The following is a 19,856-nucleotide window of genomic DNA, read 5'->3' on the forward strand; positions in this document are numbered from 1 at the left end:
CATGTACATTAGCAGCATTTGTGAGCATAATGCGGCATAATATGATAACTTTTAGCATAAAAATAGCATAATTCGGGAATTTTTTCAGCAATGCGAAAAGCATAATTTCACAAAAATATTAGCATAATCCGTCAAGGCCTATCTTGCATGGCTTCGTGCAGGCGTATAGGGCAAGCATTGGAGCAAAGCAGAGCTGTGTCGTCAGCGAAAAGGCTGACACCAGGGGCAATATCGGGGAGGTCATTAATATACAGGAGAAATAGCAGTGGCCCAAGGATTGAACCCTGGGGGACTCCAGAAGTAACGGGTAAAGGCTCCGATAACACAGTTGAGAGGCGTACAAGCTGATGTCGGTTAGAGAGATACGATGAGAGCCAGCCGATAGCCTTGCCATCAATGCGATATACTGTTCGCAGCTTAGCTAAGAGACCCCTGTGCCAAACAGTGTCGAAGGCCTTTGCGAGATCGAAGAAAACTAAACCAACATGGTTATGGGCGTTCCGGGCGGTGTGGATGTCTTGCACGAGGCGGGTAACCTGGTACCTGGTGGAGTCACCCCGACAAAAGCCCGACTGTGCTGGCGAAAGTGAAATGCGAACATGATCATAAATGATGTCATATACAACACGTTCGCACACTTTTGATAAAGTAGAGAGCAATGAGATAGGGCGATAGTTGCTGGGGGTGGTGCGTGGTCCTCTATTTTTGTAGGTGGCCACGACTACCGCAGTTTTCCACATGGCTGGGAATTTCCCTTCACGAAATGACATATTCAAGATAATTGACACAGGATAGGCAACAGACGGAGCAAGAGCTCTCCAAACTTCGTTGGTAATTCCGTCTTGACCAGGGGACTTGCCAGTTTTCAGATTACGGAGATATTTCCTCACTTGGGCTGTACCAGTCGACAATGATAGGAGGGACGCAGGTATTGAGGGTGAAGGGGTGAGTGGTGGTATAGGCCACGTAGGGTCGTCAGGAAGTCCAAACGACGTAAACTGCGTGTTCAATATGTCTGCTATGTCTGCGGGATCTGTTGCTACCGTGCCGTCTGAAGCTGTCATTGATCGGATCGGCTCCCGACTACAGTTCTTACGGAGATGGCGGAGAAATTGATGGAGACTAGGGCGATCATGGGAAGACAGGGTGGCATGAACCGACTGTACATACTGACGATGGAGGGTACGTGACAAACATTTCACTTCGTTACGCTTGCGCTTAAAGGCAATGAAGTTTTCACTGGTTGGATACTTCCTATAAATGCTATACAAATCTCGCTTCAGTTTCACAGCACACTTGAGGTCCGGAGTGATCCAGGGTCGGGATGCATCCCGCATAGTAGGACGAGGCCTAATGTAGTCTCCTGTCCGCGGAATAACTTTGTAAGGCAACAGATGACGATGGAATGCTGACTGTAGTAAAGCATCAAACAGGACAATGGCATCATCAACATCAGAATGCCGATGAAGTAATGACCAGTCCAACCTAGACAAGTCTTCATTCACAACCTGCCAGACACGGGTAGGCACTTGTTTATACCTGTACTGAGCCTGGGGATGGAGGGACGATTTAGCAGTCGCTTGTGGTGTCGAGCACGATGCATAGTTGAGCGTACAAACAACCTGCAGATGATCAGATGTGCCAAGAGGAGCTGCGTGGTCGACTGAGAGGACGTGTCGGGGTTTGTTGGTTACCAACAAGTCAAGACATGAGTTGGCACCCGCTGATGAAGTGTATGTTGGGAAACTCACTAGTTGTTGGAGCCCAAGCATTGAAAAAAACTGTCTGTAGGTTGGTACCGGCTGTAGAGGTGGAGTCAGAAGAGCACCAATCATTATGTTTGGCATTAAAATCCCCCGTCAGGAAGAAGTCACACTCGTCATAGCAAGAGGACTGTATAGCATCGACCAGCATATCCGAGAAGAAGGACAATTGTTCCGCCGTTTGGGAAGGGGGTCGATACATGCAACATACAAGAATAGGGTTAGGGGTGCATTGAGATTTAACTTCCACCCAGGTAGATTCACAGCCCTGACGCTGCAGGTCGGGTCTGTGGAGAATATGTTGAAAAGCATCAGTCCGGACAAGCACGGCGACACCACCATATCCTCTAGTGAAAGAGTGTGCATTTCTGTTCTCGTGTGCTGGTCTGTCTCTTCTAAAACAGGAATAGCCCGGTACATGCACGGAAACAGATGGGCACAGCCAGGTCTCCGTGAGGCAAACAATACTTGGCTTAGTGCTCTCCAGAACAATCGAAAGTTCAGCTAATTTATTGACGAGAGACCGACAATTCATGGTTATCAGCGTTAGGTCGGATTCTGATCTGGGGTAGAATGGGGTAGCATGCAAGTTGAGGGAAGACATAGACAACATGATTATGACGAGGAACTATCACCACCACGTTCAGTCACGTTGGTACCGTCGGCAAAGCGCCACTTACGGACAGTGTGGCTAATTGTTGCCGGCCAAAATCCTGCACTGAGTATTTTGCCTTCATCCGTCGCTAGGACAGTCAGTCGTGCATATGCTGTGCCAAAGGTCCGGGATTCGCTAATACTGAGCCTCAACCTCACGGTCCTTGCACCAGTCAGTAATTGCGTTAGCGCTACACTCCATGTGGACATTGCCCACGTAGAACACAGATTTCGCGACTTTTTCTACGCCTGTAGGCTGTAAGGATGTTGGGGTTAGCTGGGGCCACAGGCTTCACGTACCGGGACGTGACCCGACGCCGTACAACTTCAGCCCAGCCATCCGAACTGCTTCCCGTATATTCACTTGTACTAGTTGTAGCCAATGTTGATGTAACTGGTTGGTACAGCCGATGGTTATGACTCGCGCCGTTCGACGGTGAACGTCGCAACGACTGCTGCATGTCGTGTCGTACGAATCGTAGAATCTACAGGATTTTACAGCTCACCCCAGCGCTCCCGACAAGCCCTTGGCCTTACGTCCCGTACCGTCGGCGTTGCGTCGAATGTGAACTAGGCTTTACCTCACATGACATACCCATTATTATGCCACGGACACGTGATGAACTATTACTTGCAGCACTGCCAAAACCATTCATACTAGTTTCATGCACACTGCATGCAGGAGTTTCCAGTCATTTCTTTTCCTTTCTAGAAAAAAATCGCTACTCTAGCACTAGCAAGTACTTGAAGTAGCGTCCACGGCCGACAGTCTACACTGTAGATCTACTAGTACTAGTACTACTTTTTGAAAGTACTGCATACTGGCACTAGCATCCACGGCTGCCGCTGATTTTGTGAAAGGAACAAAATCAATGCCTAGCTTCCATCTATTCTTAGACCTTGCCCTTAGCTTGGCCACTGCACTGGCGGTGTAGCCGTTCGGTGCCTGGTTTACATTTCCGAGGAGTGATCGTGGAGGCTTTCCGTTCGTGAGGCTGTGCGCGTGGGCCTCGACGTCTGGGTTCTAACAATCAGTTTGCGTTTGCCCGATCGCATCGTAGATCGCTGTTTTGCAGGGATTGTAGATCTAGTTGTAGGTGAGTGATTGATAATGAATGCCTTGGCATGGCTAGCTACATCCCGTCAAATCACGAAAGTCGGACTTTCAAAAGCTGTTGTGAACTGTTCGGTTCATTGCTGTGTTTGGGTCTCGGCCCTTTGCGCTATTGCCTCCTGGCTCGGTCCTTCGCTAGAGAACTGTTGTGAAATATGCTGGTAGATTCTACATTGTATCTGTGCAGCTTGCGCTCCCAGTTCAGTTGAGTTGGTGTGGCTGCTTTGTTTGGCTTGCACATGCACTGCAGGGTGCAAGACTAGTGAACATGTGGGCGGCCTGTGCCTGTGGTGCGTAGCGGCCTTTTATTGCTTTCGACCGGCTGTGCAGATATCTTTGACTTGCGGGAGATTGAGAGTGAAGACTGTACTGAAGTGGCTGGCACTTGTCTGTTCGGTGTGTATTCTTTGTGACATTGAGAAGGCACATGACTGACAGCGACTCGAGTGTAATGAATATAATGATTATGTAAGTCAATTAAAATTGTAGAAACATTCTTTTTATCGACAGTTTGTCGACTGTTTGATCATTTCTGTACTTTGGAGGCACCTAAGTCCTTGGCAGTAAGCACTAAGGTACCATGATCATAATTATTCAACATACATGTACGTGTATGCGTACATAATTCACACGTGCATGTACATGATTGTATGTGTTTTCGGGCACAGTACTGGCGGGCATGGAAGAACGGGGGGGGGATCAGGGTTCTAGCGTAGCTCTTTCTTATTTTTCTCGAGCACACCCACCACCACCATCAACGCCGCCACCACAACCATCACCAACAACAACAACAACCACCTGCAAAGTTTCCTATCACTGTGTTTGCTTCGTTGGGCAACAGCATTGGAATTTGAGTACAAGAGACTGTACCACCACTGGCACCACCGCCCACATTATCAACAGCACCCCAATTTGGGTTCATGAGCATTTGTTCAGACAGTGTATGTACTGACGATGGGTAATGGCCTAAGCATTTCTACTCTCTCTCTAGCCGTGTGTCCGGGTACTGTCTGTGTGTTGGCCGGGTGTGTGGTGTGCACTACTGTCTGTGTTGGCCGGGTGTGTGGTGTGTCGGGTACTGTCTGTGTTGGCCGGGTGTGTGGTGTGCACTACTGTCTGTGTTGGCCGGGTGTGTGGTGTGCACAGTGTAGTCTGAACACTGGGTATGTGTGTAAGTCTTGATAGGTATGGGTCTGCCACCATATCACCTCTTAGGAAGACAAGGAATTTCTGGCCTGCTTGCTGTCCACATGCTCCATTAGGAAAAAGAAGCCGAGCAGCAATGAAATAAGAGCATGAATTGATTGTTTCCCTGGTCCAGGATACACATGTGTTAATGTCTCGTGTGTAGAGGCCCAAGTAGGATTATGCCAGTTCCTCTTCGGTCATAGCATTTCCGAATGCACCACCAGCAGCAACAGCACCACAACCACCAGCACCACCAGCACCACTGCTATCCCTATAACAGTATGATGTAACTGCAGCAGCGAGGAGTTGGCTCAGGACTTTAAAAGTGGAGGCTCTGCACGCTTTAAGTCTCATGTACTGTCTGTTTTTGAGTTCAGGATGCAATACATTCCTAAATTCCCTTAGCCTTGCATACAGGATTTTTGCTAGAGAGAGATTTTGTGCTGTCCTTGTTCTTACCTCCAGGTAACAACTTTGAACTCCAAGATACCAGATCACTACTCCGAAGGATGGCAATGAACAGCAGGGGACACTTGGCAACTTTCTTTATCCTTGCAATGGTTGCGCATGCATTGGGCCGTGTTGCACATCCTAGTGAGTTTTGTGCCATGTAACATGTAGACTTTTAACGCAGTTAAACTGTCATTTCTGAAGCAGTGAAAGTCATCTCTACTGAATTGAAATTTGGCTGTCTGGATTCTGAGTCATGTGAAGGATTACCGTCGGTACTGTTTGTCTTGGAAACACTCCCTTGTGAGGACTGCCTGCATCCCTGCCACGCTATGAAGTGCGCATTAAAATATGAATTATGATGAGAAGCAGAGAAACGTGTGACACAGGGCGGTGTGGGTCTCATTCTCGATATTCACAGCGTGGCTGGATGTTTGTGCACTGTCTGTCCTGTGCATCTTTTTCCAGTTGCTGAGACGCCAACGTGCATCATAACCGACCGCATCCCTCTTGATGATCCAAACAAAGTGCTGATCACCGTTAACAGCAGCTCCCCGATACGCAGTGGCAATATCACATCCAGTAAAGATACCAGCAATACCGAGCCCAGCACCGACGTCTGTGCTCGGTGCAACCCGGACAATAAGGACCCGGAGAGTGACATACCGGGAGAACAGCGAGCCTACCGCTGTGCACATGTAGACTGTTTCGATGCGTTGACCGACCAGCACGCTATCCTACTGGACAACAATGCGTACTGCTGCATAGAGACAACTGCTCATGTGCTGCACAAGGATGGCACTCGATCCCAGTGTGTCAGTAGACAGATGTACCATCGAGCATGTAAGCATGTGTGTATGTGCGTGTGTGTGTGTGTGTGTGTGTGTGTGTGGTAGCAACGCTGTACGTATTAGAGAACATGTACTACTTGTACAGTCCAATCTGCCTGCATTCCCTACCATTGTGTAATCACGCGCGCACGCACCCACACACACACACACGCACGCACCCCCCCCCCCCCCCCCACACACACACACGCACGCACCCCCCCCCCCACACACGCACGCACCCCCCCCCCCCCCCACACACACACGCACGCACACATGCACACACACATACACACACACATGCGCACGCACACACAGAAATTCTTACCGTTCTTGTCTGCAGATGAGCTCACCGCAACCCCAATTAGTTTACCATAGTAAAGGCTATGCATACATAGTGAAATAGAGCCAGCGCATTTGATTGGAAGTTAGGAATAAACGGTGTCCCCTCTCCACAACCATTACTGACATTATAAATATCAGCCCGAACCCCCTTGCCTACCTTCCATTGAGCACACTCCTTTCTTCGAGGGAAAATCACGATGCATGAGCAGTTTCAAAACGCCTGATATGTCGGCATTGGTCGGTGGAGTATTTTCAGTACTTCGGAGACGCAAAATGATCCTCGTCTGTCTTCCCCAAGCACGCCTATCTTAAATTCAACTTGATCTTGAGTATGCATCAAACGCTTATGTTAGAAACCTCTGGCAATATGATTTTGATCGTCTTGCAAGGCTGTGTAAACTGGCGATATACGTTATTTGTAATGCCCAACCCCGGCAACACACTACCAACCTGTTTGTCTCCCTCCACCTGGCCCGAATCAACCTGCGCTACAATCTCAAGCTGTATACCTTCACCCACAGACGCATTTACAGTTTAGCAAGTCCCCTTTTCTGTAGCGTATTCACCCTGACGATACACACAACTATGGAAGTAGTATAGTGCGGTGAGGGTTCTGACTCAAAAGTCACCTTTGACCTCTGGATGCCTAATAAGGAAGAATAGTCCATATAAGGTTATGCGAATTATTTCATCGGGATTTTCAAATGGCCACCAGTATACGAGCATGACTCAGCGGATTTTCGAATAAGTACCGTATTTTCCCGAATATAAGTCGACCTTCTGTGCGCCAGAAATTTCGCCAAAAGCTGGGGGTCGACTGACAAACGGAACTCGACTTACATACGGGAATCTGGCACAACAAAATAAAGTGACTGGAGTGTCCGTACAAAAATGCACTACCGTACGAACCATGTGAACTTTCGTCCATTGAATGAACATTGGATGACACTGGTTTTGTTCAGATTTTGTCTTACTGGCATGATATGATCTCTCCTCGCAGAGAATTCATCATTTTGTAATGTGTAGGTGTCATGGAGCTATAAAAACTTTTTTCATGAAATTGACTCCTGGATTTGGGGTGGTCGACTTATATTCGAAGTCGACTTATATTCGAGAAAATACGGTTTGCAGTGTGATTCACTAGTGCAAGTGCAGCGCTGTGCCTCGGCTCTGCGATTTCGCCGAAGCATCTCAACTGAAGTGATTGCGTAATCTCTATAGCGTTATGAGAACCCAAGGCACATATAGCTTTCAGCTACAGCTTCCCCTGCCGTGCATTTGTATAGCCCGCAGGGAAGTACAAGTATTTTCTTTGCATGCACTGATTGCCTGAACCAGGTCACTCCACAGCTGAGTTCCTACGCCCCTACGCTACCTTCCGGGAATCTCGTTCCACGGATGTTTGGAAAAAAAGAGAAAAAAGGCTACATGGTCACAGTCCATGCGCCAGATGAAAACAAATTGCCAATACAGTATACAGTACAAGTACAAGTATGGATGTGAAGTTCTTCATGCATAATCTGAGGCCGATGAATGAAACTGTCGAAACCAGCCTTACTGCTTATAGCTTGTGTTGGTTGCTAGTCTTGTGCTATTACTATTTTTCAACAATTGGCATTGAGCAGTCACCAATTTCACCAAAATAGTTTTCCAGCACTCTTCGTCATGCATGGTGTGAGTTATTGGTCATTGGGTTACGACATTGCACACAAATGACATCATTGGGTTACGACATTGCATGCAGATGACATCATTGGGTTACGACATTGCACACAGATGACATCATTGGGTTACGACATTGCACACAGATGACATCATTGGGTTACGACATTGCACACAGATAACATTCATTTTTCTCATGTATTGTATTGGTGGATTTTTTAATTATTCTATTTGATTGGCAGTTATTGCATTTCTTTTCTCAATGTTGTGTTCCATGTAGTTGCCCAAACCTGCCCGCATGAGATAAACCTGGACACGCAGCCAACAACCACGCCACTGGCCGGTTTCAGCTATGTGCGCAATACCGAAATTGGCATGGTCATGCATTTTAACTTGGTTTCTGACTTCTCTGTCAATGTTTGGCACGAGAAGAAGGATCTAAGTGAAAGATGCAGTTTGATAGTGAAAAGGGCGCCGAATACTGATGCCAGAGATTGTCAGCAAACAGCAGGGTTTCGATGCCCCACGGCAACGGTGGATATGGCTGGAACATACACTATGGTGATCTCTCTCCCGTACGCTGACGGTACAGTGAAAAATTGGACGTACACCCACTTCTTCTCCCCTAGCCGTAAGTTTTTTGTGTTGTTCTTGTCATACATGCGCTGTACTAGATGCACATGCTCAGGTAGGTGCAGGCACGGTGGAACCGTTCCACTTGATCAAGCCGGCATGGCCACACCAACCACGAGTTTTTATTGATGAGGCAACAGCGCATAACCCCTATAGATGATATGCCAAATAACGTGCAACTAGACTTGAGAGGGCATTGCAGAGTAGTTGCATACAAAGTTCAAAGTTGTATGGTTACCTGTGCCTTGCATTCCTGCAGAGCTCAGGGCCTACCATGTACACATTGTAGTATAATTTGTATGCAACTTGTGTGCGATGCCCTCTCAAGTCTAGTTGCGCGTTATTTGGCATATCATCTATTTCCTATGTACTCTTCATCACATACAAAGGATGAACAGCTTCAGTGTGACAAGACCGATCAAGCACTTCTACCGCCGGTGTTGAGGTGCAGCACAAGCAGGGTATTGCACTTTATTAATTTCTTCAATTTGTTCCACGAGAGATACATTTGTTTTGCAGTGTGCGGGGACAATTGTACGTGCAAGTGACAGTTGCTCGGAAGATCAGATCCAATAGGATGTAAAGTTGCAAAGGTTTATCCACTTCAGGCATGCATATTGGGATGGTCTAAGACCATGATTGATACACCGAGGATGCCAGGTTCAAGTCCCGCTTGAAAGCGAAAAGCTGCAGTGAATGGGAATTTAGGTTTTTGATCACTTTGCTGGTAAGTGTGATCCATCAGCAACAGCAGCAGCAAATTCATTAGCTTTGACTTCAATAGCGACAATACCTGCTGCAACAGCAGCAGTAATACACCTCGTGATATAGCGTTTTCTATTGATCATATCTCTTCTTTCTGCTGTATGTGTTTTCTATATGTAGCATCTTGCCAGAGTATAATCTGTGGCAAATATGGCTCCTGTTCAGTCAACAAATATGGTGACTACTGTGAATGCTTTTCTGAGAGATTTGGACAACGCTGTCAATATGGTACGTGAGCTCCAGCATGTGTTGACATGGGGTGCATAGTAGAACGGTTTATCTGCAAGTCTCACTGTCTCACTGTCTGTCTGGCTCAATGTCTGTCTTACTGTCTTTGTGTGTGTGTGTGTCTGTCTGTCTGTCTGTATATCTGTTTGTCTGTATCATTCTGGAGAAGACAATCGTCAAATCGTCAAAACGTCACTATATCAGTATCAATCAGACTAGTACTGCTCCGGTTGTATGGTCTGGCCATCTTCCATTGTATTGTATGAATCCCTTGGCTGGGCCTGTGCTAGTGTGTTGTCGTGTGCATATCAAGCTCATGCCAAACTGCCCTTCCGTCTGTCCGTCTGTCCGTCCGTCTGTGTACTGGATGCTGTTAGTAATAGTTTGTATGGTTCTATTGTGCTTGCAGCCTGTGTTCCAGATAGCATCGAACGACTGGGAAACAAGACAATACAGGATTGGCAATGCCCGTTTGAGCAAACGCTGCACTGCAATGTACCTGAGTATGATGCCAACTTTGTCACTTGGCTGGACGGAAATGTGACCATCGAAGGGACAGGTGACTACTTAACCCTGGACCTAAAGAATGTAACTAGCAGCCATGAGTTCAGGTGCGAATTGAATGGCACTACGAAGATGATTTACAACTTGACTGTGAGAAGTGAGTTGCTATATAGGGTGTGGAGTAAATGCATGGTGTAGGAGTTGCGCTATTGTGATCTAAGGTGGCCAGCTACTGCAAAGCAAGCCTCCTTCATAGCTGTTTGTGCTTGTCCGTGTTTGGAATGTTTATCTTGAAATCATGCACCTTCATCCACACAGGGTAGAAAGTCGAAACCCGCCATGTCTCTGTGTTGTGAAACGAACATTCAGGCAAATCTGGAGCTCGCACACCAAACACATTGAGACCATATGAAGAATGAAGCAAAATCTGGTAGACAGGGTTCTAGAGATCATTAATTTCATTGCACGAGTACAAGGCGTGCATGATGCAGGCAAGGCATGCAATGAAAGCAGCACTGTCTGCTGTGACAGTAGTGTTTCCATCAAAACTCCTGATGTACCGGCGCCATCCAGCTGAGCCCTGCATGCTCTGAGCCACAAAAATGTGCTCTAAGCCGGCGAGAATAGTACTCGTGTGCATGTTGAGGTCACTTGGCATGCAACATCACACGAAACCAGTGGTGTAGATCAAGCATTTGAGACATGGATGAGGGTTGTACACTCTGGATTTTGTGTTCAATTTCAATCATCTTGTATTCCCTGAAGAGCCGCTTGATGCTACAGGCCTACAGACTTTATGTGAGCCTACAGGCTTTGGTTAATCCTTTAAGTATAATATAATAACAACGCCCAGTCAGCCCACTAGGTTCCGTCATGTGTCATGGATTGTCAGAAGGGTCATTGGTATGCAATCAGTACATCGGTATAACCCTTTAGACAAACAAAGGCTCTGCCCTGTGCTTAAAGGGGAAGTCCGGTGAAAAATTTAAATTTCACAGTCCGTAGAGTTCGGGTCGCTGAGTCGAATGGTCTTTGTCCGAGGAAGCTGCGGCCTATGGTTCGTCAGATACGCCCAATCGAACATGTGCGAATTTGAGCGCACATCACCCAGATCCAGGTGATGACGTCACAGCGTGCAGCCAGGTAGCCACACCATCTAGTTGTGTACCAAATGGCCATATTCGGAGCGCGTTCGATTGGGGAACCGTTTGTCTCAGCTTCTTCGGACCAAGACCATTCGATTCAGTGTTACAAACACTACGTACCCTGTGATTTTCAGCTCGGTAAACCTCGAGGTTATACCGTATTTTAGCCGTTTCCGAGCTGGACTTTTTCCGTCAGCATGCATGGGCCTCTACGGCTCTAGCAATGCGCTGCATGCTAGCTGTAGAGTGTAGTGCATGCAGTCAACAAACTCATCACACACGGAACTAGCTAACTACTCCCGCACTGCCGTGCTGCTAGCTACAACAAGAATTGAGTCACAAGACTCAGAAAACTAGTCAACACACGGGCTTGTCATGTACTACACTCGTATCAGTCGTATTGTACAGTCATGTAGTCAGAGAACGTGCGTTTCTCCTTGCCGGTGCCGGTGGTTGTGCTTTGAGAAAGAAAATTTTAGTTTTCCGCTCCAGTCCCGCCTCATTATTTTATGCTACAGCGATGAGTGAGTACACAACCGTGACAAGTGACAAAACAGCGAACAGCTCCCGGACCTAGAACTTTCAGATTCCATAGCGTTGCGAGCGAAGAGTCGTGCCCGTGCAAATAGCCTGCACTGTTCTCCAATTGAGTAGTACGAAATATGCCAAGTTCGCACCAAAACATCACCATGTGCCAGGCTACTGGAGTCTAAGCGAATCGGTATGGAACAACATTAACTTAAGAGTACTCGCATCACTCTTCTCCATTTGGGCAACCCTGCTCTCCAGCGATCTGATAATTATATCAGCCTCGTCTGCAATAGCTGCTGCTTCTTCATCAGCCGGAAACTCAGTAGCGCTCACTCTTGACCGGCCCGGGCGGCTATTTCTTCAGCTGAATACCGAGGTTCTCAGCCCCAGACCAAACTCATGAAGGTCAGCCATGGCTGCATCCTCACTCTCACAAGGAGTTAGGTCTTCGGGGTCGCTTGCACCACCTAATATCAGTCGCCAAATCATTTGAAATAGCACTGACACTATTGCTTTCACGCACTCCTTTTGACCTAGCTGCACGCTATGACGTTGCGGAGGGTGTGGCGCGGCCGCATGACGTCATTGCGCAGCCCCCCCGAAACTCAGTTTTTTTAAACGGAAATATCTCGAGAACGCTTTGTCGGAGACACGTGGGACCAGCACCATTCGACTTACAGGGCCGTAGCAGGCGGTCCGGCAGGTCCGGCAGCTGCCGGACCAATATTCGGCCAAAAAAAAAAAAAAGGAGCTCACACATGTAAGCAGCTCAGGATGTCCACCCATGATGTATGCAATAAGTAGAGCCGTAGTGAGGTATATAAGCAAGTAAGTAGAGGTAGTAGATGCTACATGGTAATAGCAAGAGGACACTACAACATCGAGTGATTACTTTGAAGTTTGAACTCTAGTTGTACTCAAGTACATGTCATGTACATATTGTTGCGAATACCATGTACATAGATCTATGTGGGTGTTGTTCTCTACTTTATGACCTCCTGCCATTCCTTCATTGCGATGTCCTTTCTCCTCCTCCAAGGGACCAAAGGTCCATTTTTGGTTCTTTTATCACATGCGTTCAGATACTGTGTTGCTATGCCTTCATAGGCTTCAACAAGTTCTGTTTGGACGGACACAACATGCTGATGCCCTTTTTCCTGACTCATGCAGAACACTCTTCTTCCTTTTCTCGCCCTATGTCACTCTGCATGGTCACAATTACATACAGTCATGTACATACCGGTACACGGACAATCATGTACATTTTGTACCTGTACAATGTACATGTACCGGCATATGTAGGAGTGTGGGCTCGGGGGGGGGGGGGGGGGGGGAGGCATCGAGGTTGGATCTTGCCGGACCAACCAATATGGGGCTGTTACGGGCCTGACTTAGCACCCAAAACTCTACCGACCCTGAAATTTAAATTTTTCACCGGACTTCCCCTTTAAATTTTTATTCTATTTTTTTTTTTACTATGTTCACATACCCAACTCAAATAATAATGAAGGACAAAGGGACTAGACTAGGACAAACGTGACAATTACTGAGCAGGGGATGCCCCGAGACACAGCAGTGATGGTGGGGCATTGATGGCACTGCCGACCTGAGGCCTCGGCGTCAAGGCCAAAAACATGCACCAAAAACAAAAGATCGAACTGTACCAGTCAGTGAAATGAAACGGATGGGAGTGCAGAGGTGTATGGATGATCAGGGGTGGGGGACAGGTGTGCGAGCATTGAGCACTCTTCGGGCAGTGGAACGCCCGCTTCTGGACTAGCGGAAGACGTTTTTGATTGGTCTGGCCCCACCCTAGTCTTTCATACACAGTTTGTGTACGATATAGCCGGTACACATTACCTCCTCAGCAGTAAACAGGCGGTTGTAGCCAAACAGTTAGTCCGGCCACTGCCTGACCAACCGGACTAGTCGCACGGCACCTGCGTGACTTGCCTTATTTACCAATTCTGCTGATTCTTGATAAAATACTCTATTCAGTGGCACATGCTTGGTGCTTTTCTATTCTCTGTGTCTTGTTGTGCCTGACCTCAGCTGGTGCAAAGGTAGATCATGATTTGCTGCAACGGCAGCGAGATAAAGGGCTATTGAGCCTTTCGGATCATCCGTATATTGAGTGCGCTGCACAGACTGATGTCTACCCAGCCACGCTGTACATATGGGCACCGAAACCGGCCAATGGAAAGATCGACAGAGTACAGCACTGCATTATTGGAGGTTCCAGAAGCAGAATTGTTCGGCTTAAGGATAGTCCCGAGTAAGTTGAATAGATGAATTGTATGTTTCGGGAGTATTTTAGACCAATATTAATCTTAAAAATGTATTTGGAGTGTAATCGAACATGGCCAAATTTCGATTTTGCTCGAAATTAGCTTCTTTCATCACTTGGATTCACTTGGTGTCGAAATTCTAAGGAAACAGTTTCAGTACACACTGAACCGATACACAAGAATGGGGGGGGGGGGGGGGGAAAGGCAGAGATTCTCTCAACAGAACAGGGCAGCCAAACCAAATACCGTAAAAGTCCGTAAATAAGTACCTGCCCGAAAGAAATACCCCCTTCATCCTTTTGGCTCTGTCTGTTAACGTCAAGTCAAGCCCGATAAACATACTGCCCGAAATAAGTACCGGTACGATGCGCACATGCAGCACGTAACATGTACATCTCCATGAAAATGACTTCTCCACTACACACAAGTCAGGTCCGAAAGTTAGTTCGTGCCTGAAAGTCAGTACCCGCCCGAAAGTTAGTACGGGTGTGGTCACTAAATTCGAAAGTAAATACGTACTTATTTACGGACTTTTACGGTATGTCCGCACACCAATCATGATTATCCGTTTACCCATCGAACCTGTGCCTGGCGACTTGCAGAGTCCCTCGCAAGAATTGATCTATTCGGCCTGTGCATTTGTGGCCAACTTCAAGGGTCAGCAGCAATGAGGGCATGTTTAATGCCAGCACAACTCTCTCCTTGCTCCTTACCGGCTAGAAGTCCTCTGCGTTCCGCCAGCTACTGGTACTGTCTGCGGTTTTCTAGCTGGTGGCTGAACTTCGCCTAATCCTAATGCCACAGCTCCGTGAGCATAAAGCTCTTTCTCCTCAGCCAGGGACTGACATACTACAAATTGGCACGATGGATGCAGTTGATTCAAGCTGGCCTTGTGTGCATATGGATTACCTCTTTCACGAACCCAGAAGAACTTTTCTTGATTGGTCTGTTGGAGGGATACAGAACAGTCCCTTGTAAGGGTCGCAACGTCCAGGGCTAAGTGGTCAACTAGGCATCATACTTGGCTAAGGTTGTATTCACTTGAAAGTTTCAGCTGCAGCAAGGTACAAAGATATAATGAAGCATTCACATGATTCATTGAACTAGAACCAGGTTGGAATCTAGAAAAATGTAATACCATATCAGACCTTCGTGTAAGAAAAATCCAGGAGAGTGAGCAATAACTCTCGCTATCCTCTCAAGGAGAGTGGTGGAAGATCAGTCGCCCCCCCCCCCCCCCCCCCATCGCTCGCCGTATCTATCCAAAGCGAGCACAATACGGGTTTTTTCAACATCTTGCTATACCCCAATCGGATTCAGTACCCAATAGCTGCCAAATTCGTTCTGGAAATCCGCTATGCCATTTACAAAAAAGCATTCCAGGTTGTGCGCAATAATCTGGATAGTGAAGATGCCTGAATCAAAAGGTAACTCACACGATCCTAACGTTAGCCAAATAGAGTGGGACTTGGGCACATTATGCTCTGGCTAAAACAGTTGTTATGCTGTGTGTGTGTGTGTGCACGTGTGTATGTGTGCACGTGTATGTGTGCACGTGTGTGTGTGCACGTGTGTGTGTGCATGTGCGTGTGTGTATGTGCGTGCGCGTGTGTGTGTGTGCGTGTGCGTGTGTATGCATGAATGCATGGGTGTTTTCGTGCGTTTGTGCGTGGGTGCTGGTGGCTGTTTGTCTGTACTTCTGGCATGCAGGTGTGCCATCACCTACCAGTGCCAACTTTATAACATTAAGAATGTTAATGAGAAGATTGGCATTGATTATGCCTTCAAACCTTCCTCATCGGATCACATACCATCAACTGGCAGGGACATAGCTATCAGCATTGCCGTTGTAGCATGTATTGGGATCGCCGTGTTATCCCTATATGTAAGGCACAGACGGATACAGCGCCGTGAAAACCAGCCGCTTGTTCCCAGTGTTCCCCGCAGGTACGGTACTATTACCACTGAAACTGGCAAAGGGCAAATCGCTGCGGAGAATCCCACCGTGCACAAGTCGAGGAGCACGCCACCAAGGAACGAGGAGGCGTTGGAGAGCAGTCGAGGCACTGAAAGCAGTGAGGAGACACCAAGCAGTGCAATCAATGCAAGCATTGCCATTCCAACTCGAGATAGTCACCCTCATGCGATTGGGGCCCTACCAGACATGCCACCAGTGTCACGCTCCCTCCTTCGACCGTACAAGAATGATGACGTGGCTCGTAAAGGTAACCTTAGTTTACTCGACCATAATGATCTGCTAACTGAACAAGACCTTGCATGAGCACACATTGTGTGTTCGAATGATACCGAGTACACGGATATGAGACGCAGAGTTTTTTTTGTCTTTTTTTTAAAACTTCTGGCGTACTGGATATGTCTTTGGAATGATCAACCAGATATCGCTTGTGAATATAATGCCATTGGTCTAGATATAAATAATAATAATAACGAGAGAGCTTGGAAGCTCAGGGCCCTACGCTATGCTTTTTTGCCTTGATGACCTAGACAAAAAAAGCATAGGGATGTTATAAATTCTTTTAAGTTTCTACTTTTTGTTTTTAGACATAACCTGGGATTCGAACCCGCACTATCGCCCTGCATGCATCCCCCGATACACTTCGCATACATACTAATTCTTCCAAGTTGCTTCACGTTATGATCCTTGTATTTGAAAGCCCTATTTGAATATGCATTGTGGCCAGCCGTCTTTGATTGTACGGTACGGTACGGGATAGGTACGGGACAGGTACGGGACAGGTACGGGACAGGTACGGTCGAGGGTAATACGACACCGTCTACCCCCTTGATGACGGCAAAAAAAGAAAAGGGATGTTATAAATTTTTCAATTCTCCTATTTTTTCAGGCATTACCTGGGATTCGAACCCGCACTATCGCCCTACATGCATTCCCCCATACACTTCGCATTCATACTCATTCTTCCAAGTTGCTTCACGTTATGATCTTGCGTTTGAAAGCCCTATTTGAATATTGCGGCCAGCTGTATGTGGCCAGCTGTGTTTGTTGGTACGGGACGGTACGGGACAGATACGGGATAGCGCCAGGCGTGACACGAACACACGGGAATAATAATAATAATATAATATTCGCGGGATCCGCATTAGCATCACTTGAATACGAAAACACACAAGCCTTCGCTTCCGCAGGCTACCACTATGCCTTTTCACCTTAGTGGCGAATGCAGACCTCACAAGTAAGTCTAGATATGTTCAACGAAATTCTGTGCGTTTGTACTCAACATCTTGATTGCTACTTTTCTCTTCTCTGATTTCTTGTAGGGATAATTTTTTTATTGCAATGCCTTGTTAAAGGAAAAAACCCTTTGTCAGTTTGAGATGACAGTCGACCAGATAAGCTGTGACTATTGTTGAGGAGTGCTTGCTGAATTCTGCTTGCATTAGAGGGTGCTGGCAGGAACCTGTATATTCTTGAGTGAGTTGAACCAATAGAGAGCTGCAAAAGTACAAGGTGACCGTTGTCTTGCGACAGCGCTCTGCACAGAGAAGGCAGAGCTCATGATTGTCTGCGACTTAGGGCCATAAATCTCATGAGCTACCGCCCGAAAACTAAGGTAACCAACGTGTAGCAAAATTGAAGCAGTTCCTCAGGTTTGTAGATGAAATTCAAGTTTTCTTGACCAGTACTAGTTTGCGTGCCAGCATCAACAGCAGGCAGGTTAACGAGTGGAGGTAACCAACGTGTAGCCGGGGTGAAGGCCTACCCATGGCCACGTCGGGACATCACCAACCCCGTCTGTAGACGTCTACAGAGAGCGCGAGCACCTTCTCGCGACAGTGTCATGGTGATGACAAAAAAAACTGTTGACAGTTGACGAGCTGAGAGAAGGACGCCATGGGCAGAAGTTGGAAGAAAAAAGAAAAAGAAGTCTTTATACAAGTTAAAGAAAAGAGCGAAGAAAACAAGACGACATGAGGAGTAGTCTCCTAACCCCCTAGCATAATGAGGGTCAGAACTGGGTGCGATACCCATATGGTTCAAATGGTCGGCAGGGACCGGGGCTCTGCCAACCGCGGAAGGTTGTAGTAAGGTCACTGTTTCCGAACACAGTGTCCTCCACCTTGTTTCATGCTGTCAATCTAACAATAATTATGATTGTACATGTACATTCCGCAAAAGGAGCGCCCTGAAGTTTATTTGTAGTGGGTATTAGCCCTTGGCGGATTATGCCGGCATAATATTTGGCATAATCTTGGGATTTTGCAAAAAATTATGCTCCGGCATAATACCGGTATACGGATTCCAACGTGTAAGATCGGCATTATCTTTCGGTTTAGACAAATATTATGCTTAGGGGCATAATACAGCTTTGTCAGAAAGCCTGCAGATGTTTTTTTTTAATACCCCAGTTACGGCTCCTTGTCATAGCCCTTGGCGGATTATGCCGGCATAATAATATTTGGCATAATCTTGGGATTTTGTCAAAAAATTATGCTCCCGCATAATACAGTGTATACGGATTCCAACGTGCAAGGTCGGCATAATCTTTCGGTTTAGACAAAAATTATGCTTAGGGCATGGCCGTGTGTGTATGCGTGGTTTCTCAATCCTCTATGTACAGCGTGAATACATAGTGGAACCGAGCATAATTGATATTCAGCATAATTCAGCATAATTGTTGGCATAATTGTGGCATAATCAAAAGCATAATTTGACGATTGGCTGAGCATAGTCCGCCAATGGCTAGTGGGAATAGGGACTGGAAGCGAGCAGACATACTCTTTCCTTTGGCACTGCACACTCAGTATTACTGTAGTGACACTGCAACAAAGTAATCAATGGGTCTGGCAATGTCAGAGAGGACGAGAGAAAGGTTTACTTCCATCCTGGCCATTACATTTGGCTGAATAACTTTCTGCTGCTTACCGAAGTACATGTAGGTCTGCCCTCATAATTACATATACATGTAAATGATAAAATTTTTATTATTTACATGTATATGTATATGTATATGTATGCTTTTACACACTACCAACACCACTACAAGATGATGCCAAGCGGATTGGACTTTCCTTGTCAAGCAAAGTCAATCTGGAGGCGTTCCGTGCCCTTGCTGCTGACCGAAGCGGTTGGGTGGGCATCTGTGCCCGAGTGGTGTCGGCACCCTAGTTTTTTTGTCTTCTTTTCGCATATTTCTTCTTTTTTTCTGAAACTGTTGACTGTTGTGGTCTTTGTATCTATTCGAAGTGGCTTTTGTGAACACGTTTGGCTGGTTTGCATGATTTGCGTGCCCATTAATGCAGCTGCAGGCCATGCTGATGTCTACGCGAACTAGGGACAGGCGGATTCTGCTCGAAAAGCAGTAAAATTGCCAGAACCATACAAACCTTATGGCGGGCAATTCTTCGAATTCTGCTCCATTTCTTTGTCCACATACCAAACATGCATGAAACTTACCAGAAAAAGTACCCAATTCTGCCAATTGTTCTGCCGGCAGAATCCGCTGGACCCTAACGCGAACAAGCACATAATAATAATGCTTTTGTGGTTCTGGTTCTGGTAGTGATTTGTGTTTTGCAGACTTTTGCAGTTCTGTTTTTTTAGAACTTTTTGGTGAACATTTGTGGAACACTTGGGAAAACATATCCATTAGCTCAGTAGAGACATGATTGTATGGCAAATAATAATGAAAAAGAAAAGAAAAAGGCCCAACCGGTAACCATGGTAACCCTGCCAGTTATGTGGACTTCCGGGGGTCGCCATGGAAAATAATAACAATTGT

General features: G+C 46.7%; 1 protein-coding gene across 2 annotated transcripts; it reads left to right on the forward strand.

Annotated features, from left to right (window-relative positions):
- Window positions 1-3,281: 3,281 nt before the first annotated feature.
- Window positions 3,282-17,438, forward strand: LOC135822252 (uncharacterized). 2 transcript variants are annotated; one of them, XM_065334977.1, is made up of 9 exons: window positions 3,282-3,514; window positions 3,782-3,999; window positions 5,185-5,313; window positions 5,638-6,012; window positions 8,284-8,634; window positions 9,522-9,629; window positions 10,039-10,290; window positions 13,862-14,084; window positions 15,808-17,438. In XM_065334977.1, the coding sequence occupies exons 3-9, from the start codon at window positions 5,229-5,231 to the stop codon at window positions 16,376-16,378; spliced, it is 1,965 nt and encodes a 654-aa protein (XP_065191049.1). In that variant the 5' UTR covers window positions 3,282-3,514; window positions 3,782-3,999; window positions 5,185-5,228; the 3' UTR covers window positions 16,379-17,438. The 2 variants fall into 2 exon arrangements, with proteins under 2 accessions (XP_065191049.1, XP_065191050.1); XM_065334978.1 differs by having other exon boundaries at window positions 3,862-3,999.
- The last annotated feature ends 2,418 nt before the right edge of the window (window positions 17,439-19,856 follow it).

Source organism: Sycon ciliatum, chromosome 8, assembly GCF_964019385.1.
Source record: "Sycon ciliatum chromosome 8, ocSycCili1.1, whole genome shotgun sequence".
Taxonomy (NCBI): Eukaryota; Metazoa; Porifera; class Calcarea; order Leucosolenida; family Sycettidae; genus Sycon; species Sycon ciliatum.

Coding starts and splice junctions, on each gene's coding strand:
- LOC135822252 (XM_065334977.1), top strand. CDS start 5,229: ATGGCAATGAACAGCAGGGGACACTTGGCAACTTTCTTTATCCTTGCA. Junction 10,291..13,861: donor TTACAACTTGACTGTGAGAA/GTGAGTTGCTAT, acceptor GCCTGACCTCAG/CTGGTGCAAAGGTAGATCAT. Junction 14,085..15,807: donor CGGCTTAAGGATAGTCCCGA/GTAAGTTGAATA, acceptor TCTGGCATGCAG/GTGTGCCATCACCTACCAGT.